This window comes from Penicillium angulare (assembly GCF_028827245.1).
Source record: "Penicillium angulare strain IBT 27051 chromosome Unknown utg000004l_segment0_segment0, whole genome shotgun sequence".
Lineage (NCBI taxonomy): Eukaryota > Fungi > Ascomycota > Eurotiomycetes > Eurotiales > Aspergillaceae > Penicillium > Penicillium angulare.
Genome location: NW_026623163.1, coordinates 5918253 through 5943024, shown reverse-complemented (window position 1 = coordinate 5943024; position 24772 = coordinate 5918253). Strand labels below are relative to the sequence as shown.

Here is a 24772-nt window from a genome sequence, read left to right as displayed (position 1 = left end):
GGCGGTGGATTGGAGAGATCGATAGAGTCGAGTAGTAGTTTGCTGGGTCCGAGCTCGATGGTTTTGGGCGGTTTGAGCTACAAAGCAGTCACGAGTCACTTATTGGCTTTTCGGTGGAAAGTTCGATTGAAGGCGGGGTGATGGCGTTTAGTTAAAGTACACGCGATGTGTCGAGTGCAGCATGACGTCGCGAGTTTTTGCCAAGGAGTTTTTTTTCCTCCCGGCGGCCTTATGTATGGGCGGATCGTGCAAGTTGCAACAACAAACTAAGAGGATTCAAAGCACTACAGAGAGCAAACCTTTAGATTTGGACAGGGTTATTTACACGTGAAGCGAAATATATAAGTCTTCATACAATATGCCGGAACAAAATACCACCTAAAACAACTCTTTGTCTACGACTTATATACCGATAGTAGTCAATCCATATATCAGCATTGACCGCCACTTATAGATTGATCGCAATCTTAAGCATATATCTTCGCACAACAACGACGCTTTCTCTCTAAAGAGAGCTGAGACGGGAGGAAATCCTCAAAGGCTATATATTCGATATTTTCAGCATATATAAATCTTCTAGCTACTCTTTCTTCGACGAGGGGCTTAGGGCTGCGACCGGGGGTTGATGACATAAGGCCGATCCCGGTCCCCCGCAGGAAAAAAGAGTCAGAGATCAAAGAATTTCCGACAATTTCTCAATTCCCCCTCCTGAGCCATTGAACCCTCCTTGTCAAGTGTCTTTGGACAGGTTGACTTTTCTCAGGATCATCATGTCTGACGAATCACCCACCAACGGCTCTACGAGACCAGTCACTCCCAAAACGAATGGCTTGGCTTTAACTGAGTACACCGCCGCTCCAACGCCTCCATCGGAGCGTAACCCACGATTCCCAGGCCTGCCTCCGAACTGGGGAATTCCAGATGCTTTTCTGCTACCAAACGGCTACCCTGACGTTAGAACAGATTCCGCTTTACTTTATTCTTTGTCACAATTCTAACTTGCGCTTTCTAGTATCTCCGATTGATCTTGACATCCCGCGTTTACGATGTTATCGAGGAAACTCCACTTACCCATGCCGTCAACTTGAGTAACCGATTGGAGAGCCGAGTGCTTCTCAAGCGTGAGGATCTGCTGCCCGTTTTCAGCTTCAAGCTTCGGGGCGCTTACAACAAGATGGCTCACTTGAACCCGGAGCAGCGTTGGAAAGGTGTTATTGCGTGCTCAGCCGGCAACCATGCGCAGGGTGTCGCTTTCTCTGCTCGTAAACTCAGAATCCCCGCGACTATTGTTATGCCCTCGGGCACTCCCGCAATCAAACATTTGAACGTTGCCCGTCTTGGGGGAAGCGTGGTTCTGCATGGAAACGATTTCGACGCAGCCAAGGAAGAGGCCCACCGATTGGAGAAACTGCACGGTCTGACCAACATCCCACCATTCGATGACCCGTACGTTATTGCTGGTCAAGGTACCATTGGAATGGAGCTGCTGCGCCAGGCGAACTTGGATAAACTGGAGGCGGTCTTCTGTGGTGTCGGCGGAGGCGGTTTGATTGCTGGTATCGGTGTCTACTTGAAGCGCATTGCGCCACAAGTCAAGATCGTCGGCGTGGAGGCTTATGATGCGAACGCCATGGCCCAGTCATTGAACGAGAATCAGCGTGTCTTTTTGAAGGAAGTTGGTCTCTTCGCAGACGGTGCTGCCGTCAAATCTGTCGGCGAAGAAACTTACCGCGTTAGTCGTGACGTGATCGATGAGATTGTCCAGGTCTCCACTGATGAGATCTGTGCTGCTATTAAGGATGCGTTCGAGGATACTCGAACCGTCGTTGAGCCTGCCGGTGCACTTGCACTTGCTGGTCTCAAGAAATATGTTTCCAACAACCCTAGTCCCGATGCCAGCCGTGAGCTGATTGCTATCAATTCTGGTGCTAACATGGACTTTGACCGATTGCGCTTTGTGGCTGAGCGGGCTGCTCTTGGCGAAAAGAAGGAGGCTTTGTTGAGTGTCAAGATCCCCGAGAAGCCTGGTGCTTTTGCCAAACTCGTCGAGGTTGTGCTTCCTCACGCGGTCACTGCTTTCAATTACCGTTACGCAAAGGACGACTCAGCGGATGTTCTTATGGGCATCTCATTGTCTGCATTAACTGGTCGTGACGACCTGGCTAAGATTATGGAAGAGCTTGAAAAGGGAGGACTGACTCCTCGGGACTTGAGCGATGACGAGTTAACCAAACGCCACGTTCGATTCCTTGTTGGAGGACGTTCCAATGTGGCCCATGAGCGGCTCTTCATGTTCGAGTTCCCCGAGCGACCGGGTGCTTTGGCCAAGTTCCTGACTACTCTTCGTCCCAACCAAAACATCTCTCTCTTCCACTATCGCAACTACGGTGGCGACGTGGGCAAGGTTTTGGCTGCTATCCAATGTCCTCCTGATGAGAAAGACGAGCTCGAATCGTTCCTCCGGGACCTGGGCTATCCATTCAGCGAGCATACCGATTCCCCTACCTACCAAACTTTCCTTCGATCGTAATATTTTTCACCTGAAGATATGATCATGTGAATTTTCGACCGCGATGGATATAATCTGGTATGATGAATAGTGTCTATTTCTCCTGTTCCCTTCCTTCCTCTTCAGCGGCTTCTTAGTACAAAATACTCTTTGTGCTTCATTCGGCGTTCGGTTCTTGGACATAGACTATGGAATATTGATGGCTTCAATTGTATGATAGATCTTTTTTCCACAAAATAATTTTCATTGATATTCTTTTACTCTTTCCAAGACTTTGTTTCCTTATCTGTTTCCTTACCAAGTATGGGTACAGAATCGCCTGAATATCTGTTGTCTTGGTAGAAGTAAAAATTGAGCAGGGCAATAAAATTTAAATAATCTGTTCCATCAATATATCACACATCTTCCTTCTCGTCAAAAGGCGTTTGTCACTAAGCATGTTAGCCAACATCGAGTCTCTAAAGTATTGTTGCAGACCCACCAATCAGCATCGCTGCAGGATCGGCTCGGCAAAACCTTGACCTCCGACACTGCGCAACATTCTTTCCAGCAGCAAGAGCCGCGATAACCCTGGTAGCAAATTGAACAGCCTCGACTTTGCATCGCTTTATCGCCTTTCTCGTCGTCTGAGAAAGTGAGGCTCTGTGCCTCGAAACCGTCTATCTGGAAGAAAAATCAAAATTCGCATCATGTTCTCCCTTCGATCCGTCTTCAGAGCCCCCGGTGCTCTCCGCCAACTCCTCCCCTCTGTTTCTCGCCGGTCGTTCTCTCGCGTCGCCTCTCTCCGACCTTTCTCTTATATGATCCAAAATGGCCTTACCAAGCTGCGTGATCAATCAAACACCGGCAATGCTGTCGCCGCCGCCGTTGGCTCTTCTCGGCAGCTCGAGCAGGTTCGGGGAATGAAGACTCGCTCTTCAGTGAAGCGTCTGTGTGATGGCTGCAAGGTATGAATTTAATGCTTCAGAATTGCCTTCTCTGCAAAGCCTGAAAGTGCCATTATCCTAGCATTGTTGTATATGCTGACTTTATCTGCCCCAGCCCGTTCGCCGGAAGAACCGCGTGTACATTATTTGGTAAGGAATTGACCTCAAATTGCAAATGTATAGTATTTGCATATGCTAATAGATCTGTTTCTCTTAGCTCCAAAAACCCCAAGCACAAGCAACGTCAAGGAAAATAGAGTGGGGGGTCTTCTCCGCTTCCTGTTTCTCTTCGACGGCATGCATGATTTGATACCTTCGATACCTTCGACCTCAACCTCTGCCTATAACTTTGCATATGTATTCAGTATTCGGCCCAGAAAAACTACTGGGAATTCTTTTGCGGCGCTTGGGTCTTTTCTTGTACATTAGTCTCGAGACCAAAAAATGCGGTCTCCATATTGAATCAATCCAACTCAATTGATATCTACACGGCTCACAATTTCAAAACACTTATCTGCCAAGTTGAATGTATTAAAAATGAGTTATATAGGTAGCTCATAGGAATCAAATATAGCATATTCAATACGTGGATGACTCCAATGATTGTCAATGTAATGCGCTGTTCCTGAGAGGCTAGCGGTCACGTGGCGGGTTCCTGGCTTCCCCGAACTTTTTTTTTCTTCGAACAAACAAGTAGATCAATCTGTCTTGATCCGATCAATTCTACAGCGAATTGACCGTCGCCATGAGGTCTCCTTCTCTTGCGCGGTTACAATACCGTGCGATGTCTGGCTTGGCCAGATCATCTCGTTTCCAGTCTCAGGGTCTTCTTCAATCGCGATGCGCATCCACGGCCGCTTTGCGGTCTTCCGCTGTCGCGCCGGCTTATCAGTCAGTCCTGAGAAAATGGGAACAGCGACGCAACGCCTCTGCCACTGCATCTGCAGTGTAAGTTATGGTCTCCGATTGATAGATATTTGCTCTATGCTAACATGTCTCTATTTAATAGTCTTGAGGCTGCCGCCGCTAGCCCGGAGTCCCTGTCGCAAGCCGCTATTATCGACAACCTCGACCCCGTGGAGGCTGCTCGCTTGGACAAAGTCCGAAATATCGGTATTGCGGTACATAACAACCATCGACACCAGAAAGGTTATCCTGAATCCTGTCTAACTAATTATATCTGATAGGCTCATATCGATAGTGGTAAGACCACTTGTACCGAGCGTGTCCTTTTCTACACCGGCCGAATCAAGGCAATCCACGAGGTTCGCGGACGTGATAGCGTCGGTGCTAAGATGGACTCCATGGACTTGGAGCGTGAAAAGGGTATTACCATTCAATCTGCTGCAACCTTCTGTGACTGGGTCAAGAAGGACAAGGAGGGCGTCGACCAGAAGTACCACGTCAACTTGATTGACACCCCCGGTCACATTGATTTCACCATCGAAGTTGAGCGAGCACTGCGCGTTCTTGACGGAGCTGTCATGATCCTATGTGCCGTTTCTGGTGTCCAATCTCAAACCATTACCGTCGACCGTCAAATGCGCCGTTACAACGTCCCTCGTATTTCCTTCGTCAACAAGATGGACCGTATGGGTGCCAACCCTTTCAAGGCAATTGACCAGATCAACCAAAAGCTTAAAATTCATGCCGCTGCTGTTCAGGTGCCTATTGGTGCGGAAGATGAGTTCGAGGGTGTTGTCGATCTAATTCGCATGAAGACGATCTACAATGTTGGCGAGAATGGTGAGGAACTCAAGGAGACCGATGAGATCCCTAACAAGGTCAAGGACATTGCCAAGGAGCGTAGAGCTATGCTCATCGAAACCCTTGCTGATGTCGATGATGAGATTGCTGAGATCTTCCTCGACGAAGGTGAACCCACCGAGGACCAGCTGCGTGCTGCTATTCGTCGTGCGACCATCAGCCTCAAGTTCACTCCCGTCTTCATGGGTTCTGCCCTTGCTAACAAGTCCGTGCAACCTATGCTGGACGGTGTTATTGACTTCCTTCCCAACCCCTCCGAGGTGGAGAATCTTGCCCTCGACCAGAAGCGCAATGAAGCTTCTGTCAAGCTTGTCCCCTATAACTCCCTTCCCTTCGTTGGTCTCGCGTTCAAGCTGGAAGAGAGTAACTTCGGTCAATTGACCTATATCCGTGTGTACCAGGGTACCCTGCGCAAGAGTGCCAACGTGTTCAACGCTCGCAACAACAAGAAGGTCAAGATCCCTCGCATTGTGCGTATGCACTCGAACGAGATGGAGGAGGTCAATGAAATTGGTGCTGGTGAAATTTGCGCCGTTTTTGGTGTTGACTGTGCCTCCGGTGATACTTTCACTGATGGACAGCTGGGTTACAGCATGAGTTCCATGTTCGTTCCTGAGCCCGTCATCTCGCTTTCCATCAAGCCCAAGCAGAGCAAGGATGCCGCCAACTTCTCCAAGGCCATGGCCCGTTTCCAGAGAGAGGACCCTACTTTCCGTGTGACCTACGACAGTGAGAGTGAGCAGACCATCATTTCCGGTATGGGTGAGCTTCATCTCGATATTTACGTTGAGCGTATGCGCCGTGAGTACCGTGTTGACTGCGAGACTGGTCAGCCTCAGGTCGCTTACCGTGAAACCATTGGAAACCGTATTGAGTTTGACCACCTGCTGAAGAAGCAGACTGGTGGTGCTGGTGACTTTGCCCGTGTTATGGGATGGATGGAGCCTACTGGTGCTCTCGAAGAGAACAAGTTCGAGCAGCAGGTTGTTGGTGGTAGCATTTCCGAGAAGTTCCTGTTTGCTTGTGAGAAGGGTTTCAACCTCTCCTGCGAGAAGGGTCCCTTGGTTGGGCACAAGATTCTGGGTACTCGCATGGTCATTAACGACGGTGCTACTCACATGACCGATTCTTCTGAGATGGCTTTCAAGAACGCCACTCAACAGGCTTTCCGTAAGGCTTTCATGGGCAGTAACCCCTCCATTCTCGAGCCCTTGATGAAGACTGTTGTCACCGCTCCCTCCGAGTTCCAGGGTGATGTGATCGGTCTTCTGAACAAGCGTGGTGCTACCATCAACGACACCGAGACTGGCGTTGACGAGTTTACTATCTTTGCCGACTGCAGTCTGAACGGCATGTTCGGCTTCAGCTCCAACCTCCGTGCCGCCACCCAAGGCAAGGGTGAATACACCATGGAGTTCAGCCACTACGAGAAGGCTCCTCCCCAGGTGCAGTAAGTTAACCCGCTTCTCTCGTCCCTTTGTCGATTAATAAATACTGACCAACCATCGAACCAACAGAAAAGAGCTTGTCGCGAAGTACGTCAAGGCCCAGGCCGACCGAAACAAGAAATAAGCATTTCGCCAGATTCAGCCTTGTTTGGTTTAATCCCCTCGACCCGCCTCCATTCCGACCCATGTATCATTTATTCCCCCAATCTCATCTGGCCTGGCGGGGCCAAAACGCATTACATCTAGTTGATCAGATAAAGCATAGACTTGTTGGCTTTCTCTAGAAGATCATACCTTTGTTCAATGTTCACGAAGCTGACGCTACCGTGGACTAAAAATCACTCATGTACTTTGTTCTTTTTTGCGTCATGGCACTATATCAAATATGTACTTTAACTTACAAGATACTAACTTCTTCTCTCCTGTCTAAACAATATGAATCAATATGTTATATATACAAGTTTTGCGAGCTCTATCAAGGTCCTGATGGGAGTAGCTATTCGCTCTCAAATCTCGAAGCTTTGACGCGTCTCTATTGCCGGAACAGCCTCTCAACCGTGCAAGAGAAAATGGATAGAAACATCATGATTCACCCAGAACCATGCAGTAGTTAGCTCAAGTTCAAGATATGCCGTTGATTTCAAGTTTTCTATCTTATTCCAGCTCCAAATGGACCAGATCCTCTGACAGAAAGAACTTCGTTGGATGATGAGTCAACCGATCATAATGCCAAAAGTTCAACATTGAAAGGTCGCAAAGGAAAGCCTGTACCATGCCGGACTTCAAGGTCCTCGCAAACATTGTGAGAGTGTATCGATACTGGTCTTTATTTCTGTACAGTTCGATTCAATCAATATACAAAATAGTGGGTTGTATCCCAGCTAGCAGGACCCAAAAAGCCACGATTACTCTACCGCAAACTCGTAGTCCGAGATGGAAAAAGCCCATTCAGACTCTACTGCAAGAGGTAGCGAGCTCCCGAGGTTTCTCAAAGGCCTAAATCAAATGCATGTGCTTGGGGCTTCGATCTTTTAATTTAATCCTGCAGAGTGCGTCATTTTTTCACCCTAGGTGAACTTCGTGCATATTTTACTTCGCAGCTAAGCGACCCCCGCAAGATCAATTTAAATCAAGGTTACCCCTCAATTTCGCGTTCTTTCTCGGAGTTTCTGCTCATTCTCTCAGATCATTACTAGTATGGCGTCCTCGATCTTGCGCGAGGGTGCGTTTACCCCTCTACCTGTAATATGCTTTGTTGCCTTTGGTGTATGTCTCACTATTACTCCTTCTTCACCGTTTATCTTCGTCTCATGGAAAGGAAAAACTTCTAAAACGCAAATATAGATATCTGGTTACATTCTATGGACGGTGATATACAACCTTTTCTTGAGTCCTCTCTCCAAATTTCCAGGACCAAAGTTTGCGGCAATTTCTTATGGCCCGACAATTTATTGGACTTTCAAAGGTGTTAACCACATCAAAATGAAAGAGCTACACGACAAGTATGGTGATGTAGTTCGAATGGGACCGTCAATTCTGGTCTATCGAAGTCCGCAGGCCTGGAAGGATATTTACGGCCACCGCAAGACCGGAGCGGGCTCATTTCTGAAAGATCCCACTTCTAGTAAGCTAAAACTATTCATTTGTCAAACTAAAAGTTGAGCGGTGACTAAACCAGACATGCAGCATCAAGAATCCCTTCGGTGGCAACATATTGAATGCTGATGATGCAGACCACTCAAGAACGAGAAGATTACTGTCGCATGCGTTTTCGGAAAAGGCTTTGCGAGAACAAGAAGGCCTGATTCAATCTTATGTTGACTTACTGGTCGATGGATTGAATAAAGAGATATCCAGATCACAAGATACTGTTGACATGGTTCGGTGGTATAACTACACAACCTTCGATATTATCGGCGACTTGGCATTTGGAGAGCCATTTGATTGTTTAAAGGATAACAAGTATCACCCATGGGTATCTATGGTCTTTGCCAGCGCGAAAGGAGTATCACTTATGCGGCCCCTTGCTATATACCCATCGTTAGCGCCGATTGTGAAGAAATTACTACCCAAGAAAGTTATGGAGAATAGATTGAAACATTATCAGATGAGTGAAGCGAAACTTCTTCGCCGAATCGAAACAGAGACAAACAGACCAGATTTCATGACTTATGTCATGCGCCATACTGATAATCGTTCGCTGTCTGTTCAGGAAATGAAGGCAAATGCTGGTCTTTTGATTATTGCTGGGAGTGAAACGACTGCTAGCTTGCTTTCTGGCTTTACGTACTACCTTCTTCAGAACAAAAGCGCGTACCAGAAACTTCGAGAAGAGCTTCGGGGAGCATTTCAATCCTATGACGAGATCAACTTCAAAGCTGTCATTGGGTTGCCATATTTGAATGCCTCCCTTGAAGAAGCTCTTCGTATGTATCCGCCACTCCCTGCAACACTACCACGTATCGTGCCAAAGGGAGGGTCAGTCATTGATGGAGAATATGTTCCGGAAGGAGTGAGCATATTGATTCATTTTTGCGATTTAAAAGTCTACCGAGGCTAATTCGAACAGGTTTCCGTTGGTGGAGCTCATTATTCTACATACCATGCCGAATGCTATTTCGCTGATGCCGAGTCTTATATTCCAGAGCGATGGCTGGAGGACAGAGAAGCACGCTATGAGTCTGATGACCGTGCGGCCCTTTCGGTATTTTCACTCGGACCCCGAAATTGTATTGGTAAAAAGTAGGAGCTGCTCAAGCTACTTAACTACGCACTGTACTAACCACTACCTCGTCCCAGCCTCGCATATGCAGAGATGAGACTTATCGTGGCCAAAGTTTTCTGGAGTTTTGACATGAAACTGGATGACAGCACAGCTGGATGGGCCGATCAGAAGGCCTATAACAATTGGGAAAAGCAACCCTTGATGGTTCATTTATCGAAGGCCTAGCATTAGGGCCTCCCTTACGTAACAACCTGAGGCTAACTATAACTTAAGTTAACGTTTAGTTCATTTGAAAAAAAAAATAGTTCTTTTTATTTGTTGGATGACTGATTCGATCGCGTCGCCAATCATGAGCTTTGGCCCCCGCCACAGACGACAAAGGCCTGGCAAGATTGGAAAATCATACCAGAAGACTTACGTGCTACCTCGTCAGAGGAGTCTTCATCAGAGGAGTCTTCAACAACCCACTATAGCTTGAAGAGGAAAGACTTGACTTGAACCTCTTGCTTCCCTATGCTATCGCAAGACAGGCACCAAAACGACGAACTCCATTCATCTCATTAAAACCGGCTATAAGACCGAACGCCGTCACCATGTGTTTCCGTTCGTGTTTCCGTCCATCCGAGGCTGAAGATGAGTCTCACGCTCTACGACACTCTAAGAAGACTCGGAATTTTGAAGCTTATTCACGGAGCTATCAAAACAAAACCAGCGTCGAATTCCCGACATCTGAAGAGCAAGGGGGAACAGGCCTGAAAGAAAACAATCCATAGAGTAACCCGACATGTACGCTTGGTGCAGCACAGGCCTCGGGCATTACACCTTACAGTCATAGATAAACAACTTTTGTGGGGAAAGAAGAAAGAAATCGATGATCGGGATTACGCATACCTACCGGTGATTACATTCATGTTATACTATATTGGGAGACCGAGTTACAATGACATACATCGCAGCAAACTTCAACCTTCTTTCCTGTATAATTATCTTTACCCTGTATTTCATACTCCAACTGAATCCTTCAACGAGGATAATAAGAGCGAACAAGCCTGGTAACTGGGGTACCATCATCAAGTGTTTCCACGGCCTCCTCGAGTTTATACCCCCCTCGATTCGGTAAAAGTACCGTCCACACGTACCAGTATATGATACCAAATAATATTCTATCCAAGTTAGTTATCATTCATATAGATACTCGAGGAAGACTTACACTCCGATCCCGACAAGAGCATAGGTTGCATAGAAGAAATGAACATCTCCTCTTCCACCTGGAGGTGGGATAAAAGGGGTCACTAATAATGCGATGCAGACTATTACCTTTAACCAAACAGCCGGAAGCCATGCTTTAAATGGTCGTGGGGTGTTCGGCTCTTTATATCGCAGAATCAGTAGGCCGACTGTAATAGCGAGAGCAAAAATGTTGCCAGGGTATCCTTCGACGTCGAGGATAAAGTTATAGATATCTTGTTGTGGTGGCAGTGCAATGACTAGAATTGATGGTATGTAGTGCACAATCAGTCCTCCTAGGGGGGTATTGAATGGGCGAGAGGATGAAAGGAAGCCCTGGAATGGTAGGAATCCTTGTCGAGCAATTTCCTGATTAACTCGTGCCTATACTTTCTTGTAAGCGGGTTGATCTCAAATGTGAGGAGGATACATACCAAGGCGAAGGTCACAACCATTACATTTCCCGCGGCTGAGATGGCGATGGCAAGTGGAAAGAATGTTCTTCCCACATCGCCAAATAATCGTTCAAATAACAAAGCGGCCACCAATTCTCCACTTCTCTTGATCTCGTCCAAAGGAATGACTAGAAGGTAAGATAGGTTGGCTAGGAAGTAAAGACCCCCGGCTGTAAGCAGGGCTGCTGGGCAAACCGTCTTGAGTGTGCCAATTGGATCTTGTACTTCGCCAAGCACATTGTTGACATTACTTAACCCGGCATAGGAGTAATAAACCTTGAAGAGCGCAGTCGACAACAAGCTCCAGCTCCAATTTGAGCCCTCCCAAAGCTTGTCCCATGACTCTATTGTGGATTGGGGAGCTTCAGGGGCGGAGGTATCAATGGCTCCTCCGAATAAATGGAGCAGAAGCACCCATATTCCTGTCAAGGACATGGCTCCGATCAAAAATATCTTGACCCAACCAAGTGCATTCTGAATGTATATTCCCGTCTTCAAAAAGAATCCATGAATTATGGTAATCGCGGTCAAAAGACCGACTGCCAATGCCTTGTATTGTAGATCAGTCGGCTGAGTACTATTTAGCGCAAACAATGTGTATTTGGCGAAGATGACGCAGTTGCTCGCTGTGAATCCTAAGGCGACGGCTTGTACTGCGACGAGTGTGGAAGCGAGGAACTTCGGATGACGATAGGCGTACTCTAGATACACCTGCAAAAATCAATTTATTAATTGTCTGGAGCCTACTGGTAATATGGAATTTATATGAATTTACCTTGTCACCACCTGATCGGGGAAGCATGCAACCATATTCCATCGATACAGCCAGCCCACAGGCTGAGAGAATGGTGCCGAATAGCCATACTAAAAGCGTAAGTCCCACACTACCAGCAGATGTAGCAATAGAACCAGGCGTTGAGAAGATGCCGCTCCCTATAACTCTAGACACAACAATTATATAACAGCTCCACCAGGTGAGACTTTTTCCATAAGCTGGACCTGGCAGGCTGTCTGGATACACGGGTATATCTCTATTGGAGATAGTTTGGACGTCATTCCGTTGACTCCCGGGCTCTAATAGCGGTTGTCTTTCAGTATTAGACATGGTGTTTAACTCGCGTGGTCGGATGGCATTCTGTGGCATTTGCACTGCGTTCGGCCTCGGAGGAAATAATTAATAAATGCAATTTACTTTGTAGAATGGGATTTTGAAGAAGTCATTAGGAAAGCGATCATTCTTAAGAAGAATTAGATTGACCAGGCTGCTTGGAAATCAGCAGACTGTCATTGAGGCACGCCATTTCCGTTGAATGTTGTGTGATGATATGATAAAACAACATTGAATTTGATTGGAATGCTGGAGTCGAAGATCTGACCTGCTGCAGATTGTGTCATAGCTCGATATAAGTGTTAAATGTATCACCATCAAATAGTTTCTGGGTTTATGTCAAAATATTTACAAGGCTTCCGCGGGTCCGTTAGTTCTATAATTAATTTCAAGTGTGTCTTAGCACGGAAGGAGAGGGGCTTCAGGTTTCCGAACCAATCAAGATAGTGGACCACATCAAACCCAAGGAGTGCCAGTGTGGCCCATGGTACAGCCCTGGAGACCACAAAGTATTTTAATACCGTAGGAGCAACGGGGTACCTGGAAAGGTCGCGAAGTGTGCGACTAGAAGGTGTGAGTTAACAAGAACCCCGAAGTAAGGGAGACTTGGGCGGGTCTTCATGCACAACGGAAATACCTAGACGAGGCGTTTGGAAACTTGCGTGGGGTGTTAGGCAATTAAGCATGACGATGCAGTCATGTATATGACCACCTTTTATGATCAGTAAGAAGGATAGCAATTTCTCCAGTGAATACAGATCACGCTAAGGGTCCGAAACGGAACAGTAGAGACACATAAGGAGCATAGCAGAGAGCTGTGCTCATTGCCTTTAAGTTCAATTTCCACTGACGTTCGAACCGAACGGAGCTATACTTGTTGTGGAAGAAGAAGATAACATCAGAAGTTATGAATGTTGGCTGGCATAGTAGTAACAAGTGGGGCGACTTTGTGGACTTTTGGGCGGGGTCTGTATGACTTCCCCAGGTCGGTCACTGGGAGTATAAAGTCGTCCAGTCCGATACTTGCTGGCAATCTGTGGTGGCACAAAATTGCAGAGGTAATGCAGAAATATCTGATAAGGAAATGACCTAGAAAAAGGAATGTCACTCTGCTTCTGATTTTACTATGCCCTGGCCTATATGTCACATGATAATCCTGATACCTGAGGCATAAACGTGTATGAGGTCAGTGCGTTGTCGGGCCAACGCGTGGGTAAACATCACCCCAGCCTCCTCCAACCTCCCCAATTCCAGATCTCGCCACAAGGACATTTGCAGTTGGATATTTCTGGCTGGTATTCTCCTCTTGTTTGAATCTTCATACTCAACTGACCACCCACCAGGTTGACTGAAAGATACCATCTGAACATTCTTTGCGTATATCCATACATTCCTTTCGCAGCAAGCAACCCTTCAAATTTGGCTTTGAGTATCTGATCAATGTACGTTCTCGATCATTCCCAAAGAATGTGCAAAATGTCCAATCTAACATTCTTCAGACTTTCGTCTTGAGCCGCGTGCTCTTGACCGCTCAAGCCTTCATCATGGCGCCCGTCCCATTCGAAGACTTCCCCGACATTCCGGGAATATCAGCTAAAACCCGGGATGTAAATCAAGACAATGCCGCTGAAGTAACGCCCGCTTTTAATCTCAACACCCTCGTCGCTCGAGCCGACTCTACCTCTACAAGTGCCACCACAGCCAAGTATGGACAGGGCACCGTCGACCCACACAGTATCAAAATGCAGGGCCTGCTGGCATTGTTTGCCATCATTGGAGCGGCCTTCGTAGGCGCCGCAATTTGGTTCTTCTTCTGGGCCAAGAACGGAGGTTTCCAGTGGCGTAAGACCGATTGGGATGATTACAAGTCTACCGTCTTGCGTCGGAAGGGACCTGATGGACGAACACTCAGTAACGCCACTAAGAGTACGAAGCTCGGCGGTGGTAGTGTCGTTGGAAAAGGATACAGCGATGGCGGATACACTTACACGGACACGGACTACGACACATATACTCAGAGTGCATCTACTATTATGACAGAGGAGAAGCCTAAGCGCAAGCGTGGATTGAAGGAGAAAATACTTCGTCGCCGCAAGGACGACCAATGGGAAGGTGCAGGAGACGATGATGTTCGAGCTTATCGCGAGGAAAAGCCTGCTAAGATCGGTGGAATGAATCGCGAGGCAGACGGAACCTACCACGGCAGTGACTATGATTCATCTGCTCCGCCAACACACTATAACCGCAGCGAAATGAGCGATGCTCGTGACTATGCTTATGAGAAGCCCCGTCGTACGAAGACGAAGCAGCGCAACACATCCGGGTTCTCCTTCACTGCCGGCAGCGAAGATGTACTCAGCCAAACTACCGAGGAGCATGCCTTGCGTGACCCATCCAGTCGCCGTGAAGCCCGTCGTGAGAACCGTCGTCGTGAACGACAGGAAACTGCCGCTGCTCCTCCTCCATCGGCTCCTTCTTCTCGCACTAGCAGTCCTCGTAAGAAGGATCGTCGCTCCATGCCAGGCCACTTTACTGAACCATTGGACTTCTCTTCTGCGGGCAGTCGCTCTGAATACCAATATTCCAATGTGGATACCGAGGACTCGGGACACAAGAGCTACCCTCACCCTATTCCTGGTTTGAATAAGGGTTATCGTCGCGATGATCGCCGTGAGGGCCGACGAAGCCGTCGCCGTGACAGTCTAAGTGATAGTGATGGTGACGAGACCCGCTACTCATAGTGACAATACCAGCTTGTCTTTTTGTTTTGTCTTTTTTGCAACCTATACGATCGAATGTACTTGATTTGCTATCTTATGAGAACGGTTTATGGATATGGGACTTTTTGTGAATTTCAGCGTGACTACAACTTATCAAATCATGGGTCAATATGGAGGAATGGATATGGGAATGTAAATAATGAACACATATTATGAGAATAAACTCACTCTTCGTTACCATATTTCTATTTCGAGTGCGATTACACTCAATTCTTAAATTTAGTCTACTAGTAGACCAATAGATCCCAATCTGATAACTCATACTGCGGCCCGGGGCGATGCCATATTACTGAGAATACAACATTTCAACCCCTAGCAGCAGTATACTTCACTCTGGAACTATCACCAATCCCTCAAAATGAAACAAAAAAATGCACAGAAGAATACTCCACCCCGAGAAAGACAGATTGGTGAATCGCAAGATGAAAACAAACCTTAATTTCTTCGTCGCCCCGCCCAATCAGATCCATTACAGAAATGATCGACTGACCCCGCGGCCAAAGCCCCGTACTTCCTCACAACTTTGTTAAAACCTTAACTCCTCATAAATCTGGACGCCACGCCCAGTGTTAACAACACAACATGGTCACAAAGCAAGCATCCATTCTCTCTGAGCGACCTAAGAACTCAACATCTCCAGAGAGCAACCATGGCATCAACGCAGTATTCTCCTCAAATCCAAAACCCCAGACCTTCCTCTGGATGCCTCCTCAAAACGACCAATCGCAACTTCCGACAGACCTTCATAGAGAAAAGCAGAGATTCATCCGATCAAATCATCACAGAAAGCGGAAGGAACTGAACTCCCAAGCTCTAAAGGATTCAATCCAATTACCCTCTCCCGCACATTCCTATTATCAATCACCCTCTCCAATCGTTTTACGCAAGAGGGCTTCCACCTCTCGATCAACTATTCAAAATACTCCAAGTCCAAACGAGCCAATGATTTATCAATGGATAGAACCACAGGTTCTGGATATCTTTCCATCTCCAAAGAAATCCACAAAACAAGATTGGAACATCTACTTTAACCACTGTAAGTACTAACAACTAACCCAATCTATCCATCATAACTAATCACTAATCCATATATTATGTAGTCCGCCTATATACATCAGCATTCATATTCCCATTTAGTGGCCCAGCCAGAAGTATCTGGTACTACAACAAAGCGCAAGACCATCCAATCCTAATAGAAGTCCTAACAGCCAGCGGAGCATTCACCCGGGCCGCAGGCCTAATGCTAAAAGGAATATCACCACAAGCCGCCAGAAAATGCACTCACGATGCACTACAGCTCCAATCTCAAGCCGTAGCATCTTTGCAAAGAGTCCTGAATAATCCCACCAATGCTTCGCTGGAAGTAGCTATTTCCGTCGTTGCGACATTGATTTACCTGGGTGTAAGCATCATGATTCATGATACCTAAACATCATAAATCTCCCCCTTCTTTCCGCTCCTATGTCAACTGTGAAGCCAAAGTCACAGAGCAGGATATGATATGATACTCATGTTGGAAATGAATCAGGGATTCGAAGCGAACTCCACCGCACTTGAGATGCACATGAACGGTCTTAAAATAATCATCAACCTGCTTGGCGGGTTAGATAATCTTGATAGCGAAACACAAGCTTCGCTATATAGGTAAGTTCTTTCTTTCTTTCATGAACATGATATACGAAGCACATGAACATAAACATGAACAGGCTAATAAATGAAAGCGCGGACTGTACACGCGCATTCGCGGATAATCTAGACTTATTCTTCGATATCTCAAGGGCCTGGGAAGCAAAGGTCCACCGGGAAATCGCCCAAATAACCACGCATACGACTACGAAGAAGACGCATTCCTCCCCCCTCGCATCCTCATTCACCAATACGACGTGGTTCAATTCGTTATCCCCCCGCTTAAAGGTTCTAATCAAGTCCCTAAAATGGATAATCCTTAACTTTGAAGGCATCATCCACGTGGACAATCAATTTAGCGAAACAAAGAACGATTACCTTGTTCTTTCTACTTATCGACTTATTTCTCTCCATAAGGATACACCAATTACACCATTTGAGGACACCATCAGATTAACCATGTTACTTTACACAGTGACGAGACTTTGGACTATATCGCCACAGCAATGTGAGGGGTTTATTGAAAATAATTTAATACCTACGTTGAAGTCGTCGTATGAAGAGATAAGGCGGGTTGCGCCGGATCTGTTGTTTTGGGTTTTGTTCATGGGGGGTTTTGCTTCGAGGGGGTTGGAGTGTCATGCGTGGTTTTTGGAGGGTCTTGTTGAGTGTGCTGTTTCAAGAGGGGTTAGTTCTTGGGATAAGGCTCGTGGAGTTTTAGAGAGGTTCTTCTTTGTGCAGAGGGTGACGGAGGATCCTGGACGGGGATTCTGGGAGGATGTTATGAAGGATGATGTATTTTTATGATGTGAACCTTCAACTTGAATAGAGATGAGCGAGTTGGTGTTTTGGGAGTTGTATACACGGCCTATGGATGGAAGTCATGGAGAAATGTTCTGATAAATCTCATGTTGAGTACCTCGGGCTACTAGGCTACAATAATGGATGTGATATCAGGTATTATCAAGTAGATTTGATCAGAAGTGAACCTTGAAATGCTAGATAGAGGTTATTGAAGTCAAACTTGACCTGATAGAACTCTTAAAACACGCTACGGGGATATGAGATACAGAAAGTAAAAAAAGCCTAGTTATGGCCAAAGAAAAAAAAGAACATATGGGTATAATCTCTCTCCTCCAACACAAAAGCAGTAACCAGGAAAGAGACAAGGCCCAGATGAAAGCGGTGCGTAAAAACATGAGACATGAGACATAAACATGGACAAGACATGATATGATGAGATATACAGAATACGCTCATCAAGCATAACAATTCGTAGAGTGGGTAAAAGGGAAAACAGCAGATGGGCAAAGCAAATAGACGTCGCAGGTCATCGAATCGTACAATCATATCACACTCGGCAGGAGGATAGGCAAGTCTGCACATCGTTTTCTTTTCTTCTCTTAGTTAAAAGAGATGAAATGAAAAGGCACCATGCTTGACTCGCCCTTCCAATCGCAGAGATGGAAATTGCAAACATGAATAAAAACCAGAGAGTCCACCCAGTTCGATGGGTCAGGTCGCGGAGGCATGTAGAGCTTTCATCCAAGAAAGTTCCCCTGCTGGACCTGATCGCTTTGCTCGAACGCCATATTTTGAGGGGGTGGGGAGTGGTGGTGGCCAAAGAAAACAAAGAAGCAGAGAGATAACAAAAAATTCCAAGATGATCCACCCAAATGAAGATATCGCGAGACAGAAACCGATTTTTTCCAAACTTTTTGACAGACTGAAACCCGCCAGCTACCGCTAATGCAGAGGCAACAAGGACAAGAGAAATGAAATGAGGAGTATCCACAACCAAACAATGAAAATATGAACGAGTAGGGGTTATTGAGCCCTGTACTAATGAAGACAACTTATAACGCAGACTTAGAGCTGGTAACGCTGTGAGTGAGAGTAGCCAGAACGACCAGATCGGTGTACTGACTTCTCTGACCTCTCAGAGCGTCGCTCGTCGCGTGTACGTCGTCCATTTTCCAGTGCTCGGCGGCCGCTGCCGCCCGTATTATCAGAGTAGGCGGATCCTTGAACGTATGGCTTGGGGCGTTTGGTACCGTCGGTGATGTTGAGATGCGTTGCACCTTGGTCACCAGTACGGATGCTAATCGATTTGCCAGCGAGATTTTCCTCAGTGAATGCAAGAGTCATTCCATTCAATTGAAGGGTCATGTTCTTCTGGGCTTCCTTCTCAGTCCTGGTGGCACTGCCACGACTGCTACCGGATCCACTCTTTCGACTGCCACTGTCACTGCCGTTACCAATCTTGGACATCAGCGTCTCATGAGATGCCGGAAGTTGGGCAGTGGCGGGTCGGCCAGCCATTAAAGCCTGATATCGCTCAGCTTCGGCTTCAAGATCCTCCTGGTCCGCAAGCATGCTGTGGCGATCTTCGGGATAGTACGTCTCGGGGCGTCGTCTTCGCCCAGAGCTTGCCACGGCTACACGAGCATTGCTTCTACCAGTGTCGTTGTACGAAGTAGATCGTCGACTCCCACGAAGACTGTGACTACGTTCGGGGGCAGGGAGTTCCCGTTGTGCCCGGCGATCGTCATACTCAATCTCGTTTACGGAGTCCATCAATTCGCTCATGTCAAGACCTCTTTCATAGGCTCTGGAGGAGCGACGTGCTTGTGTAGTGGGCACTGCGGCAGCAGCAGTATGGCGCTTTGGAGGTTCCGGTCGTTCTGGTCGTCTTTGTTGGTGAACCTGCGGAGCTCTGTGTTTCGAGGGTGCTGGTGGCGGTGGAGGAGGCATCTTACTCCTGTCGTTGTCTTCATAGTCTCCAGTCGGGGCAATCGAGGCCCGGCCACGAGGCTTCTCACGGTATTCCCGGCGGGAGTAATACTGCTCCGGGGGTGGCTCTTCATCCCATTCTGGGAACACATCTGGTTCCGCTGGCGGTGGCGGGGGACCACGAGGATCACCGTATACAGAAGAACGGCGATGCCGTTGTGACTCAGGAGGGCGAGACTCAGAACGCTCACGACCATGGGGAGGATAGTTATACATGGACTCCTGGCTGTAGTATTCCTGCTGTCCAAAGTGGGATGGAGCACCATATGGAGACGAAGGGTAGGAGCCCTGCCATACTCCCGACGGCGGCGGTGGAGGATGTTCATATCCAGAGTGACCAGGGTATGGCATCTGTTGCTGATATGCACGAGGCATTCCTACAGCCCATGAGGGCCTGGGATCCGCATGATACATTGAGCGATAGGACCCTGAGTGAGGACGGTTGGAGCGACTGTTGTGGTACTCTTCGGTGGGATATATCATAGCACTACCGTGAGGTTGCATATGAGGTTGATGAAAATCGGGAAGCGGGGGCCGGTAGGTAGAAGGATGCGGTGGGTAATCCATGGGGCGAGAGTCGATGGGGGTCGACGGGTGATATGGACTGCCGTTTTCGTAGTAATAATCTGGGCCGTTGCGAAGGTAAGAGTCACGTCGACGAGGCTTGGACGGTGACCGGCCTGCATGAGGATGGTGGGCAGTGCCCGGGTAGGGACCCATCTGCATGTTTTCGTCTTGCGGCCGAGCAGCACGCTCCTTGTCTTTACGGTCTCTGCGGCTAGACTTTCTGGCGAGATCAGAGGATCGTTTGGGCAGGTCGGTCTTTTGAGGGGCAGGAGGACTTCGTCCGCCCGATGGCCCAGATTGGGTGCTATTAACGGTGGCGGCGGTACGACTAGAATAGCCTGAGTCACTTGCGCCGTCGATCAGCGGCTCCGGGAATCTTTGATCCAACCTGGAGGAAACTTTGGCACCAGTATTAGCCACCTTCCTAGAGTCAGGTACAGTTTCGCTCAGACTCTCGTCGAAATCTTCGACCATAGCCGGTCTGGGTTTTTGGCTAGGCATGGCTTGCTGCAGGATCGGAAAGGCGGAGGAGCTGGCGTGGTCCCTAGGTAAGAAACAGGTTGGTCCCGTTCTGGACTTTGGGTATTGCTACCCACCAGCACACACCGGCAGGGGGGTACAAGTGGGATACAGAGGGGTGGGAATAATGGGGCCGGGGATAGGGTTGACTTACAGCAAGCCACCGTGATGGCCCGACGAAGGGTTTAGGAGAGAAAGAGAAGAGACGATGACTCAAGGGCTTTTTCCCCCTGCTGTATCCCCAGTCCTTTTTTCGATCCCTTCCAAGGTCGGGTAGGTATTTTGGTTATTTGTGTATTGTGGTGTGTTTTGGTCCTTCTCCCCTTCCAGATGCCGTATTCTTTTTTTTTCTTCTCCCTCCTTTCGGCCACTCGGGTTGACGTCTCACGTATGTTTCGGTAATTTGTTTTGTTTATTTTTTTACCCTTAGACCAGATTGTTTAGCCCAACCCACAAACGATGGAATTTTTTTATTGAAATTGTTCCTTTCGTCTCGGTCTGATGCCTCTTTCCTCACTCGAACCAGAAGGCGGACCTGCCGATCGCAAAAAGGCGATGGCAGGGTTTGACTGGTCGAAGGAGTGGTGTCAGCGAGCGGATAGCGTGAAAAGGTACTTTCCAGATCGCAATGTCTCCATCGAAATTGGTGGGAAACTGGGCGGGCACGATAGGAACGAGGGATAGTCGGGCGGACACAGCGTGGTTGGGAGATCGGGTTTCCTTGATCCAAGAATAGTTTTGTCTTTTGTTTTTTTTTTCCGTGGGTCGAAGGGAGAAAACGAGTGGTGAGTGGTTGAACAAAGTCTGCAAGCTGCAGATGGCCTTGGGCTTCAAGATGAGGTGGGAAAGACTGCCTGACTGGTACCCGGATGTGGGGTTTGGGAATGGGTGGAGTCAGATGGGCAGCGATAACCGTGATAAGCGGGAGGGTTCCAGAGAATCCACGACGATTTCCACGGTTCGGAGAGGGTATATAGAAGGGTATAAAGAAGGGGGAAAAAAAGAAAAGAAGAAAAAGGGAGATATCGAAAAGAAGAGGAGGAAGGGGGAGGGGAAGGATGAAGAGAGAGAGAGAGAAGATCAGAAGGAAAGTTTGTCTTCCCTTAACAGAGAGAGAGAGAGACGCACAAAATCAACTCGAACTCAAATCCACACGAAAATCAAAAATTTAAAAAAAAATCAAAAAGGAAAAAAAATTCAAAATCAAAATCAAAATCAACAATGTTTCACGAAAGAGGCTCTCAGCCAGGTCGGTACCCAACGCGAAAGAGAGAGAAAAAAAGAGAGAAAAAGTGGGGGGAAAGCGTCATCAATTAAGTGTAAGTCAGAGCGAGACCCGCTTGAATTCTATTCGGAACTATAATTACAAAGTAAACAGAGGTAAACATAGGTAAACACTAGATAAACATCGGGTTATCTTCTGCTATTCTATTGCTCATACCTATAGAATAGAATATCATATTACATATTATACAACCTCTATTCTATGGTTAAATTCCTAGTCTTAATATCCTTCTTATTACTCCTACTACATACTACATCCCACGCCCAATCCTACTAGTCACTAGTCATTGCGGCCCAATGATCGCCTCCACTTTGAAGAAAACGGTATAGAACACACCAGAATGATTCTCGAATCTATCCATAAATCATGAGTCAATCGAGATGATAGAGTATTCAAATTAACCAACCCTGTACAGAAAATAACATCCAAAAAAACAACTAGATCTCATTCTCCTATCCAAAAAGCCAATCAAGACAGATACCCCTCCTCCTCTAGATCTTCTCCCCTTCTCCCGAACATGCACAATGCCAATGTACCTGGTACACGGGAAAGTGTCGGTGGGGATGTCATGCTGCAGGCCAGGATTACCCACCACCCCAAATCCATCCAAGGAGGATCCAAAAATCGCCACTGATGATGTCCTCGGCTCCAGTCCGCCAGGGTTCGAACGGGCACTAGAAAAACTTCGAACCCTCTGATCCTGTACTATACATACTACATAGTATACACCTGTAGTCCACATCGTAACCACCTATCTCCACCCATTACGACGGAATCTACTGCACGACACTCGCCTACTTAGGAACCCGCTCGATGTGGGTAACGAGGTGGAGTATTCTGTTTCTGTTTTCCATCTTTCTTGTTTCTTGTTTTTGGTTTTTATTTCATTTTTTTGATGCTATTCTACTAGTGTTTCCCCTCCACCTATGTAATTCACTCCATAATGTACATACATGCTGCCCCTCTTCAAAGCACCTGTGACTCATTCTAGAGGCTCTACAGTGTGGACTTCCTTGATACTTTAATCTGTACGGACGTGCCAGCTGTCAATCCTAGACCCCCAAGTAGTATGTACTATGTACAATGTACAATATACCTCCCCCTCCTCAATAGTTACCCCCCGTGATCGAGGAGATTTCTCCCACACGACTACGGCTAGCTCAACATGACACACAGCATACAGTTAATCGTTACCCTCTCCATCTACATCTTCACCTCCTTACGTCCCAGATGGCTTGGACTCCTACAACCCCGCACGTGCGGAAGAAAAGCCCTTTACGATAAGATCGCAATTGGTAAATCACGACATTCTATCTAGAAATGCATAGTTTAGTTCAGACTCAACCTTACCGAGGTCAATCCTTCCCCTCAACTCAACTCAACTCTTCCCTGTTCAAGTAGTCGTAGTACCCTGCCGAGATCGCGAACAAAGCAAAAATAAATAATTCAAAAAGTCAAAGATGAGAAATCCAAAACATACAGCCTTCCTTTCGCCCAATCCGAGGTAGTAGAAAATTGACAGGGGCGGGATTGGATCCAGCTCACCCCGGATCAAAACCGGGTTTATCCATGCGGCTCGTGCGAAAAGTCTAGATGGATGGAGGTTGGTTGGGATTGTCCACCCGATCTCAGTCCGCTTTTACGTCTGCTGCTGCTGCCTCTGCCTCTGCTACTTCTGCCTGGAGTACGGAGTAATCTGCACAGTGCATTGTACATCGTGCAATGACCGTTGGCCACGATCGTGAAGACTAGTGGATTAGTAAAAATCTGGAGATAGGTTCCAGGTTACAGGGTTAACCGGAGTAGATGTGGCCGCTGGGCGCTTTGCTTTAATTTCCTTTTTTTTGCTTTATTTCTTCTTTGTTTAGGGGCCCCGACGCTGTACAGTAATCCAATAACAAATTACAGACATATCCTACAATCTTCGTGATTATAATAAGCTTCACACTTCATACGCATGTCATGTTGTCCCGGGACATCTTCTGTGCTGCGGATGTACTGTACAGAAGCCTATGCCCGGTATCGTATCTTCCACTCCACTCTACCTTCAACTTTGAGTTTCTATTTTCATCTGTTCGGGATTAAGTTTATCGTAGAAATTAGAATAATGATTTATTATTACTATACTAAGTAAGTATACTCTATCAACTTTGCACTTAATATTGCCCCTTTCTCCTCTCGGAAGATACTTAGGGCGGCACTATCTACCCCTTGCTTCCTGACTCTGCACGGTGGCATCGGGATCAAGACAACACCTTCACCGCTCCTTTGATCGTGCCTTTCCCACCAGAAACGGGGCGACAATTTCACCCTCGGAAGTTAGATGCCGTGTTAGTTGATCTCGAGGTGAATGGCGAGAAGATTATTCGTGCTTTGATCTGCATTCGTGTTTCGGATCTTGTTTTCATTGATGGCCATTGGAGGCAGATGGTGGTTAGTCTTTGTTTTCCAAGATTGTTGGCGCTACCAAGACCAAGATGCTAGTGATAATTGGGAAATCTGGTGAAGGCGTGCGATGGACACGGTATTCATGTGAGTGATATTTTGGATTTGCATTTTTGCATTTCGAGGAATGGGGGCAGGGTCGGTGCGAGGATCTGTCTTGCTGTGTTGTACGAGGAGGAATATTTGTGATGGGAAGTTGATCCGCGTGTTACACTGTGAGTTTTTAGCTTGGGGTTGTACAAGAGGTTTGCTTCCGGTAGGAGAAACGGGTTGTTGCTATGGCTATGCTTCATGTACAAGTGGCTTTATTTCTTATTTTCTGCTTTGCATTTTGCTTTTGGAACTGGAATCAATTAGAAATGGAATCCTCTATTCTTTTTATTACATTTGATCTTTCCAGAATTTTACCAAAAGAAATACCTATACATCCTGCTCAGCTATCATGGATCCTCACAGGACCTACTGCTGAAAGGTACTATCGTCCACACTGTTGACTCGAGGTGCGACTCGAGTTACCTCAGGCTTCCCACACGAGAGATGTCCAGATACAGACATTCTTACCCACATTTGCCATACCCTTACCAAGATCAAA

General features: G+C 47.1%; 9 protein-coding genes across 9 annotated transcripts; 7 read left to right on the top strand and 2 right to left on the bottom strand.

Moving 5' to 3' along the window:
- Positions 1-770: 770 nt before the first annotated feature.
- Positions 771-2530, top strand: N7478_006129 (threonine dehydratase, biosynthetic; the record flags this gene model as incomplete). The annotated part of the gene is made up of 2 exons (XM_056922343.1): positions 771-953; positions 1013-2530. The coding sequence occupies 2 exons, from the start codon at positions 771-773 to the stop codon at positions 2528-2530; spliced, it is 1701 nt and encodes a 566-aa protein (XP_056780380.1).
- A 668-nt stretch (positions 2531-3198) lies between these two features.
- Positions 3199-3462, top strand: N7478_006128 (uncharacterized protein; the record flags this gene model as incomplete). The annotated part of the gene is made up of 1 exon (XM_056922342.1): positions 3199-3462. The coding sequence occupies one exon, from the start codon at positions 3199-3201 to the stop codon at positions 3460-3462; it is 264 nt and encodes an 87-aa protein (XP_056780379.1).
- Positions 3463-4180: 718 nt separating this feature from the next.
- N7478_006127 (elongation factor G) lies at positions 4181-6656 on the top strand (the record flags this gene model as incomplete). Its single annotated transcript, XM_056922341.1, has 3 exons — positions 4181-4383; positions 4445-4556; positions 4623-6656. The coding sequence occupies 3 exons, from the start codon at positions 4181-4183 to the stop codon at positions 6654-6656; spliced, it is 2349 nt and encodes a 782-aa protein (XP_056780378.1).
- A 1476-nt stretch (positions 6657-8132) lies between these two features.
- N7478_006126 (cytochrome P450) lies at positions 8133-9600 on the top strand (the record flags this gene model as incomplete). The annotated part of the gene is made up of 4 exons (XM_056922340.1): positions 8133-8274; positions 8384-9162; positions 9220-9392; positions 9450-9600. The coding sequence occupies 4 exons, from the start codon at positions 8133-8135 to the stop codon at positions 9598-9600; spliced, it is 1245 nt and encodes a 414-aa protein (XP_056780377.1).
- A 796-nt stretch (positions 9601-10396) lies between these two features.
- Positions 10397-12162, bottom strand: N7478_006125 (putative methionine permease; the record flags this gene model as incomplete). The annotated part of the gene is made up of 5 exons (XM_056922339.1): positions 10397-10482; positions 10586-10643; positions 10693-10986; positions 11037-11768; positions 11833-12162. 5 exons carry the CDS (start codon positions 12160-12162, stop codon positions 10397-10399), a joined length of 1500 nt encoding a protein of 499 aa, XP_056780376.1.
- Positions 12163-13709: 1547 nt separating this feature from the next.
- Positions 13710-14906, top strand: N7478_006124 (uncharacterized protein; the record flags this gene model as incomplete). The annotated part of the gene is made up of 1 exon (XM_056922338.1): positions 13710-14906. One exon carries the CDS (start codon positions 13710-13712, stop codon positions 14904-14906), a length of 1197 nt encoding a protein of 398 aa, XP_056780375.1.
- A 621-nt stretch (positions 14907-15527) lies between these two features.
- On the top strand, positions 15528-16374 carry N7478_006123 (uncharacterized protein; the record flags this gene model as incomplete). The annotated part of the gene is made up of 2 exons (XM_056922337.1): positions 15528-15981; positions 16154-16374. 2 exons carry the CDS (start codon positions 15528-15530, stop codon positions 16372-16374), a joined length of 675 nt encoding a protein of 224 aa, XP_056780374.1.
- Positions 16375-16464: 90 nt separating this feature from the next.
- On the top strand, positions 16465-16894 carry N7478_006122 (uncharacterized protein; the record flags this gene model as incomplete). The annotated part of the gene is made up of 2 exons (XM_056922336.1): positions 16465-16589; positions 16702-16894. The coding sequence occupies 2 exons, from the start codon at positions 16465-16467 to the stop codon at positions 16892-16894; spliced, it is 318 nt and encodes a 105-aa protein (XP_056780373.1).
- Positions 16895-18440: 1546 nt separating this feature from the next.
- N7478_006121 (uncharacterized protein) lies at positions 18441-20432 on the bottom strand (the record flags this gene model as incomplete). The annotated part of the gene is made up of 1 exon (XM_056922335.1): positions 18441-20432. One exon carries the CDS (start codon positions 20430-20432, stop codon positions 18441-18443), a length of 1992 nt encoding a protein of 663 aa, XP_056780372.1.
- Positions 20433-24772: the final 4340 nt, after the last annotated feature.